This window comes from Peromyscus maniculatus, chromosome 10 (assembly GCF_049852395.1).
Source record: "Peromyscus maniculatus bairdii isolate BWxNUB_F1_BW_parent chromosome 10, HU_Pman_BW_mat_3.1, whole genome shotgun sequence".
Taxonomy (NCBI): domain Eukaryota; kingdom Metazoa; phylum Chordata; class Mammalia; order Rodentia; family Cricetidae; genus Peromyscus; species Peromyscus maniculatus.
In genome coordinates, this window is record NC_134861.1 from 82210914 (window position 1) to 82224999 (window position 14086).

The window sequence follows — 14086 nt, forward strand, 5'->3', positions numbered from 1 at the left end:
CAGAAATATGATAAGTAAGAAAACAGAAAAACAGCAAGCAACCTGAATGTGATGGGAAAGCAGGAAGCATGGGAAAAAAGAGTGTATGAAAACAAATATTGCTTTCATATGGATGACATTCCAACTTCTAATCAATCCATGGCCTGAAAAACCATTCTATTTAATTCATTAGGTATTGGACCCTGCCAGATCTTCCACAAAGTAGCACATATAGAAAATGAAATACATTATTCACACTACCAAATCACTACCTCAGTTAACCGTGTCCATTTATAACTTACTGAAATCACAAATATTGAAACAACTTTAATCTTACATCTTTTATCTGTCTTCACAGACTCCATCAGCTTTAAGTAACTATGTCTAATAAGCTAATACAAATTGGGTGTGTAGTATATATCAATTTATAATGTAACACTACATACTCATGAATTTTGTTACTTATTTAAACATTCCTGTTAGAAATAAGACAAATGAAATGTGGATGAAAAGAGACAGTATTACTGTTCTGTGTCCACACAACTGTAGGCTCCTACTGTGTGTCAACAAACTGATTAACTGTGGTATTATGTACCTTCTTTGTACATGATTTTCCTCCATTTTTAATCCACCTTCCCAATACATGCCCTTACTGTACATTTCCTGGAGTAAGGAAGTAATAAAGGCTTAAAACCCTTCACTCAGTCTCTGCATGTCCAGCCATTTCAGTAAAACATTATTTTTTTGTCAAAACTAATCCCTCTAAACAATTCAAGCTGAAATACTTAGTATATCTTACAAGAGACTTATTAAAATATATATCAAGGATCTGGAGAGGTGGTTCAATAGGTAAAAGCATTTGGTGGAGAAGCATGAGAAGGAGATGAGTTCAGATTCCAGCACTCACTTTGAAAACAGCTATGACTATGAACACATGTGTCTGTAACCCCAGAACTGTGTGAAATGCGAGGGTTGCTGGGTCTTGCTGTTTAGAGAAAGTGTTCAGTTCAGTGACAGATGCCATGTGAAAGGAATAAAGCAGAGAGTGACAGAGAAGCAAATCCAACATCTTCCTCTTAACATCTGGCATGAACAAGCACCCGCTGTCACACATGTGTACATATGCCACCACATGTGCGTGTGCGAGAGCACACACAGACACACAGACATACACACGCATACACATTGAATTAACAACCCTGACATCACTACCGTCTTTTCTCATATCTCCCACCTCTCATATTGAACTACACTGATAGTACATCACACATGATACCCAGAATATGTTATACTAGTTTTGGTTCCCAACTTAGGCACAATTTCCAGTCCAATGATTGTTTTTCAAGGAGACTAATATTTGCCGTCTGTTGCTTTCCTGATGAAATCTAAAGATTTCTCAGAATACCACTCACTTCTGATCATACAAGCAAAGCCTATCTCCTCTACCTTATCTCTGTAATTTTCCTGCATAATTAATAGATACTTCCCTTCATAAACATAATGCCTTGTATCAACAGCTTTATATCATTCATATGGCAATTTCTTATCTAAGCCAGTGCCTGGTGAATATTAGGAAATCCATGGTTAGTGAAGAATAAATAAAGAATAAATAACAATCTCAGAAAAAAATGAGAACAGGGCAAAGGCTATTTGACTTTTAGACTAACTATAGACACAATGATGCTATCAATATACATGTTTTATAACATTATATGTTGTAATTACTCACAAAAAATTATATTGCGTTTAAGGAATTCAAGTAAAATAATTAGGTATTTCATTTTGTGTTTTTACTGAAGTTAGCTGTGTACAAATGCAACAAATAAAGAATGAAAACATTTTTTTACCTTTATTAAGTCTTCACTAGTAGGAGACTATATGTATGTAAGAAAATGTTTATATATGATGATCTAGACAACACAAGGCTTAGGAAAAATGTAATTTATTCCAGATGTATCTATACAAAACTCAAATTTCAAGGCAAATTTTATGCTCATGTAAGTTCTAAATAAGCTTTAGTCTTATTTAGCAATCAAATTATTTGTCAAAAACTTTATTCATATAATGGTCGAAACTTTGAGTCCATAAAATTAGTAGTAAATCGGTCCCCATAGTTCTACAACCTATGTTTGTTTAAATTACTCCTTCCTTCTTGCATGTGACAATACTAGTGCACTATGATGTAAACTTAAAATTATATATTTATACAATTAAAGAAGAATTTACTGAATGAAGCCTTCTTTATATTCAAATGATAAAACAAAAATGGCTACATACCTAAAGCTTTGCTGTAATAGGCATCCCATGGCTTCCACAGAGTTTCAAACATGTAGTCCTGCATTCGGTAAGAGATGAAATTTCTTACTCTGTCAGTGAAAGACATCTGGTCTGTGAGCTCTGACAGAATTGCGGGAACATAGGAAGGAGGGAATGGGACCTTTCCACAGTGCTTTTCCACTGTAGAAGCGGGAGAGAAGCGCAAGGAATAGATAAATGGAATTCCCAGTTTTAAAGCTACAATATCACCACAAGGAAATACTGGGTCTGATAACAGTACTTCAAACTTTCCTTTCTCCAGCTTTGCCATCAGCTTTTCATTTTTAAGAACACCATCACAGATCCCTCTGGACACGGTGTGGAAGTCCTGAATGACTTTGGCCATCTCGTTGTAGAACTTCCAGATAGTTGAAGGGGATGGCCTGTTTTCGAGCCATGTCAAAACAAAATTCTTGATCAGATTTTCTACTCTTCCCTTGTCAAAGGGCACTGGATATATTTCGAATGTCAGAGATGGACTCTTCGACGGTGTGATGAAAAGTGCCCCGGAAGCCACAAGGACAGTAACATTGTGCTCTTTTCTTATGAGTTCGTCTATTATTATCTTAATATTTAGCCAGTGACTACCTTCCATTGGCCAGATGAGGACGTTCCCGCCAAGACTGATCCCTAGGAGACTTATCTGAAGAGACCACAGCAAAACATTGCTCAACATGATGTGCCTTGCTGTAGATTTCTGAAGATGCTGAATAAATAAATTTCTCCACTTTTCTAGCAAAAGAGAAATACAAAAATATGGCTCCATTTTTATTTAAATAATTGATGTCTTAATAATCCTCTCTCTTCCAAGTGTCATTAGCAGCCATAGATACTTATGTTATGGACTCTGGCTTAAAATAAGGTGTCCTACCTTTCCATGTGATTCCTACCTTTTGACCCTTCCAAATTTGATCTTTTGACCCTTGTTTATATACTCTATTTTTTGATAATTTTCTACTTAAACCAATCAACTCCATGTACTCATCAACTCTACATTCAAGTGTAGAAAACATCACCTGAAAGGGCCAGAATCTACTCAGATATGTAGGAACAATAAGTTTTTATTTATTTGCTGTAGTACATTCAAACAATTACATTACTGATGCTAAAACTTTTAATTGGATAACTATATGTTTATGACAAAAGCATAATAATATGAAAATCAAATACATGTGGTACATCTATAAATACTTTTGCAGCACATTTAGAAAACTCTTCTGTCAATTACTGAAATTTCATAAGTAGGTGAACAAAATATTTACTAAAAAATATGCAATGGATGGTGAATGATGCTCTGGAAAACGGTTTCTATTTGAAGAGATTTGCATATTCAAGAACAATCTGGCAAAGTTATGTTGAAAGCAAGCTAAAAGGAGTCAGTAACAGCTGTCATACATCATGCTTAACCCTTAATACTTGCTACACTTGCTAATAAGAAAGACACTAGGGAGTGTGTCACATATATTAATCTCATTCTTTTCCTTTTGCATTTTCAAAAGATTTGATTTTATTGCACTTATTTTTGTCTGCTAATGTCAGCCTCATCTGCAGTTATATACATGCAATCTTTAAAATAGATATAATAGTTCACTGGACTGAACAATTGTTCATGAGTCACTTTATTCATTTTTTAGCAAGAAGTCAGTTCCAGTTCTACATAGTATCTTAGTGTTAACTTTTCATTTATTGGGTAAAATCCTTTATTAGTTGCAAAATTAATGCAAAGTAGGTTTTCCACATCTATTATATACATAAAATTTTAAAACAAAGTACATAAAATGTGTTACTACATAAAATGTGTTACTACATAAAATAATAATTATTTAATATAGAATTAATACTTATGCAATCATATGTATATCATGAATGAATGCATATAAAATGAAATCATATTTATTAGTCAACAAAGAATGTCAGAATAAATAATAAGTTTAGGATGTAATATGTTCTTCCTATAACTCCTCCTCCTTTTCTCACCTAGAGCAAATGGGAAGTGTTCTGAGTTAGACTGACAGGTAATCTTTTGGGATAGAAATGGCTCACAGGATATTGTTTTCTAGATGAAACTGTCAGTGGAGCAGACAATAGGGATGGCTTTATGAGGGACCCAATTTTCAGACTTTGTTTTGTGGTCTGGAACACTTGAATGTGTGAAATTAGCAGGGTACACAAATGAGACCAGTATCATGCCATAACATGTGTCTTGATCTCCATATACACATGCCAGAAATATGGCAAATTTCAAAAAATTTCTCAAACTATGGATGTTAAATTGTAGACTAACTTCTGTCCCTGAGTTAAACTGGAGGCTAAACCAGAAGTTGTACTGATAGATATGTAAAGAGACTAAAAGTAAATATTGCCACAAACAAGGAGAAATCTTATTGTTTTACTTATTCTGACCTAAAGTCCTTGTAAACCTAAGTTTCTCATTCAGGGAAGATTTTGAAAGGGGATGCAACAGACGGTATGATTGGGCTTGGTAGTGTATACCCACTACTCTAGCACTGAGGAGACTGTGGTGGGAGGAGTCTAGATCAAGGTCAGCCTTGACACTGTCTGAAATAAAAAAATAAATAAAAATAAAAACCAGGAGCAAACCTAGAAGAATGGTTGTCGTGCTTTCATCATCTGGCAGGTGCAAGAAGGAAGTTAGCATAATTGAAAAGAAGCTACAATATTCAAATTTTTTTTTTTTTTTTTTTTTTTTTTGGTTTTTCGAGACAGGGTTTCTCTGCGTAGTTTTGCGCCTTTCCTGGAGCTCACTTGGTAGCCCAGGCTGGCCTCGAACTCACAGCGATCCGCCTGGCTCTGCCTCCCGAGTGCTGGGACTAAAGGCGTGCGCCACCACCGCCCGGCTAATATTCAAATTTTTATCATAGGCAGTGAAAGCAAGTAAAACATTTGCTGATTTGTTCACAAAAGGATTAAGCATAGCGTTTACTGGGGTAGGTGACCCCTTTCACACCCAAGATTTCTAATAGAAATTGCATTTACTTTCTCACTTTCAATTATTTTTGAACAAAGCATATTCCAGTAATATCTGAAAGGCACAAAAATTAAAATTAACTACATAATTTATTCTTAAAAAGTGCCACATCATGCCTACACACTGCCTAGGTTTGTGCAGGTGTCTCATGAGGACTGCAGTGGGTCTCTGTGTGAGTCATTCTTCCTTTTGCCATAATTGAGTGTGAATCTCACTTCTGACATTATGCTTCCCTAACAAAGAAGCAAGTTAGCTCTCTACTGCGAAGAGATAGGGATTTGAGATAATTCTTCAAAGAAGCCAAGGAATTTACCTGCAGACCAAACTAAATTAACTTCCCTCTTACACATCTCCTTTAAAGCTATAAATCAATAGGAAAGACACAGACTCGACAGAAAAAAAAACAAACAAACAAATAAGCATAACACAGAGAACAAAAACCAAAAAGCTCAGCTTATTTCTGAATGTCATATTCCCAAGAGGATGCAGCTAAAAAACATACACCTCCGTTTCAGCCCAAAACCCTATCATTGGTTATTCTCTTTAAAAACGATGAAGTCAGTCCAAAAATACATTCCACAGTATAATAGAATGATTTAAAATAACTTCAAAAGGAAGACTAACAAGAAATTTCAAGTTACAAAACTCCTCCCCACAAGACAAAGTTTTAAAACTCCCTTTCTCTAAAAGGCCATTATATATTGATTATCTTTGTGTTTATAAATCTCTTACCTGGTCTTCACAGCAGTGTCAGCAGCACTCATTTGACAATAAGAAAATGTTGAACTTAAATAAAGTCTAGCTAGACACGATGATATAATGAGGAATATGATCTTGAAGGTAGAGAGATTAAATATATTTAGTTACACTTAGCCACACCACCCAGTACACCTATTGTTAGAGGTACATCTTTCCATTGGTTCTTTTATAATTATTTACATTGAACGCTGCCTTTGCTGTCTACTATAAATATATCTCGAATAACGACAATGATCAGCAACTCGGAATTATTATTTAGAATAATAGAATATTAACATCCTCTAATTCATGTAACATAAATCACAGTTTTTATGATTATTTATGAGTATTTCCATTGAAATATCCTGAGCCTGTCAACTAATTAATTTTCTTAAACATTATGATGACGATGAAAGACCTTACTAGTCTCTCCTGTCTATAAAAAAAAGATTGATATTTAAATTATGAACTGTACACTTAAGGTTGCATGTTTTTAGTACAAACACTTAGAAAATGCAATTCCCATTACATTTCATTCTGAAAATACTTCGATTTAGTCAAAATAGCATATTTAATGTGTTTTAGGCGTGGTTTTCTAAATGTGTTCTACTTGTTAATAACAAGTTTTTTTGAAAATTTCATCCTTCACTGTTTTAGTTGATGTGCAAAGGTGGCAACAAACTTCGTACAGATTTCGTGGGGGACAACTTTCTCCCTGAAAGACATTATTTGTGATGACATTGGAAAGAGAGAGTAAAAGAAGCAACACACTTCCTTCAAATTCAAGTATGCATGGACTGCACACACCTAATTCAACATATTGCCAAGTCACAGAATGAATTCAAGCTAGAAATAGTGAATGTTCTACAGAAATGTTTCTTCATTGTTGAGTTGCTAGTAAACACTTCTTTTCAAGTACAGTAAATCCAAGAAGTCATTTCCATGAGATGTAAGATAAAAGTTCCCTCACCTTACAAATCTGCTGATAGAAAATGGCATAAACAAGATTCAATTTCTTTAATTTCTACTTTTTAATGGGGGGATCTATTAAAGCATACTGTGATTTATTTTTACATTCCCTGTCACCAAATATAACACAACACCCCATTTCTGCATTTGATTTACATTATTTCTTTCAATCATTCTCCTATAGTATGCATACATAATAAGATCATTCAGTGTATATACATTCTACTAATTCAAGAAAAATAATAAATTTGATTTTAAATGTTACTTTTTTTTTAAACTTTGATGATCTGGAGAATGGCTTAACAATTAAGGACACTTGCTACTCTTGCAGATGATGTGGGGCTGGTTCCCAGCACCACTTGGCAAAACACAACCTTCTGTAATTCTAGTTCATAAAATCCAGATGCCCTCTCTGGCTTCAACAAGTACCAGGCCCATATGTGCTGTGTTGCACATAAATAAATGCAGGGAAAAGACTCATATTCATAAAATAATTTTTAATCTTTTAAAAATAGTTTGGGTGTCTCTATATTGATCTTCAATTCAACAGTACTTTTTATTTCACATATTTTAGTATAATTCATTGGTGTTTAACTTACTAATGAATTCATATAGAAAATTTGAATATCATTTTTACATGAGTTTCTTTATTGATTGTTAGTCGTCATGAAAATTATCTATTATGAGAGTGCCCTAAGGCTTATAACTCAAAGCTAATTAGTGGAACAAATTCCCACCACAATTATTCCACCATTAAATATTTTGAAGCAAAAGAAATCATTTCACCCACTGTAAACTTTGTGGGTGAGGGTGCTGTGCTTGTTTAGGCAGTTCTGTTCATCTCTCAGACATAATTCTCATGGCTTAGAGTCATGTTGGTCCCTCTGTGTTAGAACCCTGACTAATCAGCTCCACTGAGATTATCTGAAGTGCTCTCACTGAACTCAGGGAAGCTGCAATTCCTTTTTTCCTACTATATTGATACTGTCATGTGAAGACCCTCCATCCAAATGGTCCCCTAACAGAATGAGGGCCATATTGGTTCCTAATATATTTAAAGAATGATACAAGTATTTTCTAATAATCATCTTTTTGCTTCTTCTTGGTGTAAAAATTCTGATAAACAAATCTTGTGTACTAACACTGAATGATAGTTGAAAGGCAGGCAGCTGTCTTCCATAAACCCATTTGTTTAAATAGGATCACAGTAAAATTTCCAAAAATCTGTAATTGCAGTTTTAGCCAGGAAGAACCAGGTTAATATTGTAATTTAACTTGATAAGCAATAAAATCTAATAGGGCACCATAAACTTGAAAGTAGAGTAGAGGTTATCAATGTTTAAAATTGATTTCATCACTATATTATTACTAGATCATATATATTAATAATGAACTATAAGTTTTAATGCACTTATATAGTTTTAACATGAACTTTTAATTTTTGTATAATTTTCATTTAGTAATGTTCTTTAGCCAGAAGTTTTCTCCAGTCCTGCGGAATCTCTTCCACTCGTGTCCTGCAGCTTCTTGGTACCAAATAAACACACATAGGCTTATATTATTTTTAAACTATGGCCATGGCAGGCTTCTTGCTAGCTAGCTCTTATATCTTAAATTAACCCATTTGTATAGTGTTCCTCATGGAACACTATGTTATATGCTTTATATATATGCAAATATGTGTGTGTTTGTGTGTAGTTTGTTTTTATAAAATATAATCTATTTATTAAGTAAAGAATCCAGCTTTCTAGATGAGGTTTTCAAAAACTTATTTCTTTTACTGTTTTTTTTTCTAGATGAACTATTTAAAAATTATTCCTTTTATAATTTTTTTTTTGAGGAAGAGGTATTTCAAGATAGTGTTTCTCTGTGTAACCTCCCTGGCCCTCCCGTAACTCCCAGGCTGGCCTCAAACTCACAAAGATCCACCTGCCTCTGCCTCCTGAGTGCTTGGATTAAAGGCATGTACCACCAACGTTCAGCGTTTACCTTTTGAGGATATAACATAAGTGCATCATTTTTCCTTCCTTTTCTGCCCTCTAAAGCAGTGCTTCTCATATGTGGGTCGGGACCCCCAAACCCACAGACTCAAAGGAACCTTTTGAGAGTTGCACAAAACCATCAGAAACACAGATATTTCGCTACAATATTTAACAGTAGCAAAACGACAGTTATGAAGTAGCAAGGAAAATAGTTTTATGGTTGAAAGTCACCACAACCTGAGGAGCTGTATTAAAGGGTCGCAGCATCAGAAAGGTTGAGAACCAGTGCTCTAAAGCCTCCCCTACACCCTTTTCTTGTTTCCTTTTTTCATTATATTTTGATATTGTTTAAAGCAATTTTTAAATCTAAATATGTTTTGATCATATTCTTCCCCCCCCCCCCAGGTCCTTCCAGGTCCTTTCCCCCTTCCTACCCTCCCAGATGTAAGTTCTTTCTCAAAAAACAAACAAAAACACAACACAACAATCAAACACCTCAAAATCAATAAAACAACATCCAAATAGGGAAAAAAAAACATTAACTGTAACAAAATAAAACACAACAACAAAACAGGCGGAGTCCATTATACATTGATCAATTGCTGCACATGATGCCTGTCCTGCCTGGTTAGGTTGATCAACTCAGTGTTACTCCCTTGGAGAAAACTGGTTTTCCCTCTCCCAGCAGGTCTGTTTAGTTAATACCCTAGGGTTCATATCTAGCAAGCACTATTAGACAGCGTCCGCCTGGGGGCAGCACATCCCAAAGCCTGCTGGACAAGGACATTTGGTGTCCGATCTGAGAGGAGACACATTTGTATTATCGGGTTTGAATGTTCTTGTCGTTTCTTCTTGAGGTCTCACAAAAGTTCTGGAATGGAATAGGAAAGACCACACAAGTAAAGATTTTCCAGGGAAATGAAAGTTTCAATAGTACCAAAACCAACCAATCAAACATATTTTATTTCACTACTTTTTGACTGCAAATTTTACTGACAAAAACATGAGCAGACACCATTATTTTTTTCTACTTAATTGTCATTGCTGAGAGACATGACCTGTGCATAAAGAACTTCGCCTGCACAGAAGGCAATGAGGATTAATAACCACTGCTCAAATGCTGGTGCAAGGCTCTGCAGGCAAAGGTGCTTGCTGCCCAGGCTGACAGTGTGAACTGGAATTCCAGGATTCACACGGCGGAAGGAGAGAACCAACTCCCACAGCCTGTCTTCTGACCTCCACACAAATGATGTAGTTTCTCCTGCAGCCACTGAACAATTATCAGTGTTGACTCTGTGTGAAGGAGAGTTTCAGGCAGGGGTTACCACTGAGACATGCACTTCTGGTTACTAGACTGAAAGCAGCTAATAGAGAGCAAAGAACAAATCACAACCAATAATTTCTGCAGGAATTAGAGCATTTGGTAGACTTTAGTCTACTAGTAAATTCGTGGGAATAGATGGACATTTTATACATAAAAGATAATGCTTCAAAGTTCAGAAGTTATTCAAAATGACTCTCGTTTCATTGTGGTTTTTGTTTTATTTCTCTTTCCTTAAACAACCAACATTTTTCCTCAAGGATGAGAAAGAGTTCCTGAAACAATTAAGACTTGCTGTGAAATTTATGATAAAATGAATTTCAGAGAAATTTCCCAGAACCATTTGAAAAGGTGGTAAAAAGACTTCTTTTAATCGTGTGTGTGTGTGTGTGTGTGTGTGTGTGTGTGTGTGTGTGTGTCTAAACAGTCTTTAAATAATGATGACAGCCAAATCACACTTGAGAGGCTGAGAACTTGCTACTGGGCCATTGAGGATGAGTGCCTCAGCAGTCAGAAGAGTCTCAGAAGAGCTGGTTCTCACTGAGGAGACATGACCAGAAGTTAGTTCACAGACCAATGCCTGCCTGAGTGCACCCAACCTGACTCACTCTTGAGGCCCAGAAAGTTCAAAGAGCCACTTGTCAGTACTGTTCCATGATGACAGCTTCCATACACTGATTCTGCTACCTGTGAAGGAAGCAGCAGCAACAGCAACAACCAGGTGAACCAACTCCACTGCAAGAAGGTAGGCCAAGCAGGCAGAAGGAGAGAAATTTCCTTTCTGAAATACTCTTCTTAAAAAACCTGCACTATAACCTGAATGTACCTCAAACAATCGGGGTGGGCCTTCCCTGTCCATCAAAGCAACCAGGACAATTCTTCAGTGGCCGATCCCTACTCATGTGATTCTAATTTGTGGCCATTAAAACCCACTATAACATGTCTCAAGGTTTCATTGAGAAGTGTTCACGGAAGAGAATATTATAAGCACAAATTCGATTCAAAGGGAGCAGGGCATGGAGGTAGACATGGGGGGCCCCACATCATAGATTTTTATTTTGCACTTTTACTGCAGAAGGAATGTAGGAATAATGCTACAAAAAGAAGGAAGAGGAGGAGAAAAAGGGGAGAAGGAGAAGTAGGGGGGAAAGAAGAAAGGTTAAAGTTTACAAAGATTAAATGTATGCAGCATTTACCATAGTTCTGGAGAGTTGGCATGCTATTGGTGCACGGGCAGTTCCTCCACAAATAAAGGTGGCTGGCTATACTGAGCGGTCTGACCAGAGGCATGTGGGTTTATCAGCAGGAATTTATGAAAATTCACTTCTGAAATGGTGGGGGTTGGGGAGCAGGTTATTTATTTGAGCAAGGCTACTTAGCAGAGGTTGTACTGCTGAGGACTATGGCTCTCCCTTTGTCAGCAAAGACTAAGTTCCCTGAGATCCTTGAGGGCAGGGACTCATGAGTGTCTCTCCCAATCATGATCACTTTGTGAAGACATTTTTTGTAATTTACAGTGACTACATGTATTGGAACTATTTGTCAGCATTTTTAGAAAGTTGTATTTATTATGGAACAAATAGTATTTTGTAGTGTATTAGACATATACTTTGTTTCGGAGGCTTATTGTTCTGTTACTAGATGTTGTTAAAAAGCATAAAAAACTTTTTATTCTCAGTTAGACATCGAGTATCTTTTCCTTAACCAACTCCAAAGTACTAGAGAGAACTTTGGTTTTAGTGTGGCAAAGTCATAGGACCAAAGCATTTACAAAATAAAAGGAGGAAGTATTCTCTTTTAGATAAACAGTACATTGAAAACAACTAACTCCAAAGTTCTGTACACTTCCAAAGTACACAGAGAGCAACCTTGTTTCGTCATCTTATAGCAAAGGGTTATTTTATTTTATCAATAAAACTTGAGTTTATCAATAAAGCTTTAGTTTATGGTTTGTCAAGCTTAGCTTTAGCATTTTGCAGAAAATAAATGATTTACAGCCGGGCAGTGGTAGTGCAGGCCTTTAATCCCAGCACTCGGGAGGCAGAGGCAGGCGGATCTCTGTGAGTTCGAGGCCAGCCTGATCTACAGAATGAGATCCAGGAAAGGCGCAAAGCTACACAGAGAAACCCCGTCTTGAAAAACCAAAATAAATAAAAATAAATAAATAAATAAATAAATAAATAAATAAATAAATAAATAAATGGTTTACAAAAAAACAAATTTAATATACTCAATAATTTCTCAAAACAAGTCATATTCAACTATGACAGTTAAGTTCCGAGCATTATTTCTGATAATTCTATCTATAACAGAGGGTTTCTTGAGCTCAGAGGCAACCAACCATCTTAAGGCCAATGCCACCGTTTCTTTCCCAGTTCTATACTCCAGCCGTCTAGTAAGTTTCTTCATATACGTATATTCAAATTAAATAATACTATTTAATAACAATGATTTAAGAGATAAATTTTATTTTCTCTCTAATTCAGTATAATTGATAGTTTTAAAATTGAAGCCAAGAGATTTATTTGAACATCATCGGTAGAATATATTTTCTAATTCTGCCTGCCTCTTAATTCTCACTCATTTCTAAGCAAAAAACATTTCCTAGACCTATTGAAATCCATAAAGTGCTGTACTTGAGCTCTCCTATACGCTGTAAGAACAATATTTCATTGGAATGTGAACTCAGAGTTCCAATCTGTGTGCCAAGGATATTAAGTGCTCCTCTTGGTGACTGCACACCATGTACTATTTATTCAGGCTTATGTTAACACACAGAGGCTAAAATAAATTAACCTTCCCATCCCTAACATTTCATCTGTCAGGAAGCAAAATTTACAATTCAGCAGGGAAAATGAAGAATAAGAAATGCTTTATAACAAGATTTTTTTTTATTTTTACAAAATAAATGGCCTACATTTGACCCACTCCTAATATTTGTAAGGTCAGAACAAAAGGGCAAATGGAAACTTTAACTCAGAATCTGGCCCATCCCCATCAAGCACTCAAAAAGTCCTTACTTTAAAAGTACTTGGACAAATCACTTGCTATTAATTACCAATCTTTTAAGGGCAGGAGTGCATATCCCTGTGTATAAGGCCTGCTCTTGGAAGAATGAGAAGAAAATTTTTTTGACTCTAGGTTTGGAGGTATCTGAAAATTGTTTAGATGGTCACAAGGTGGCTGGCTTTCCAACTCTTGGTTCCTGTGCCACTGTGAGAAGAACATCAAGAGATATGCCAGAGTTTACCTCCTGCAGCTATGGCTTGTTGATGTAACCAACCGTCTTATTAAATAAGAAACACAGAAACAATGTAAAAGAGAAAGCCGAGAGGTCAGAGCTCAGAGCTAAAATCTCACCCTTCCTCCTGCTGTCCCAGCTTCGCGAAAAGAGAGCTACTTCCTGTCTGTAAGTCGATTTTCCAGTCATTCTGCCTTCTCATTGGTTGTAAACCCAAACACGTGACTGCCTCATCACTGTCTGAATGTACAGCCCCCTAGGTCTTAAAGGCATATGTCTCCAATGCTGGCTGCATCCCTGAACACACAGAGATCTATGGGATTAAAGGCGTGTGCCACCACCGCCACACTCTTGCTATGGCTCTAATAGCTCTGACCCCTGGGCAACTTTATTTATTAACATACAATCAAAATCACATTTCAGTACAATTAGATTACCACCACAATGGCTTTCAGTAGGAGGTGGGCAAGGATACAATCCTTACCATAAAAAAAAAAAAAAAAAAAAAAAAAAAAAAAAGGCTGACCCACAGGATATAAATTCTGGAGAGC

At 36.0% G+C, this 14086-nt stretch overlaps 1 protein-coding gene across 3 annotated transcripts in view; it reads right to left on the bottom strand.

Annotated features, from left to right (window-relative positions):
• The window catches only part of LOC102916219 (UDP-glucuronosyltransferase 2A1), a 40076-nt gene extending 26400 nt beyond the window's left edge, over positions 1-13676 (bottom strand). Inside the window, exons 1-2 of one of the 3 annotated variants that reach the window (XM_076546553.1) lie at positions 13655-13675; positions 2257-3027 (exon numbers count right to left, since the gene is read on the bottom strand). In XM_076546553.1, coding sequence (XP_076402668.1) covers positions 2257-2971 — 715 coding nt within the window. In that variant the 5' untranslated portion in view covers positions 2972-3027; positions 13655-13675. Of the gene's footprint in view, positions 1-2256; positions 3028-6016; positions 6119-13654 lie in introns of those variants that run through there. The other 2 variants (XM_006983791.3, XM_076546554.1) reach the window with 2 other exon arrangements.
• Positions 13677-14086: the final 410 nt, after the last annotated feature.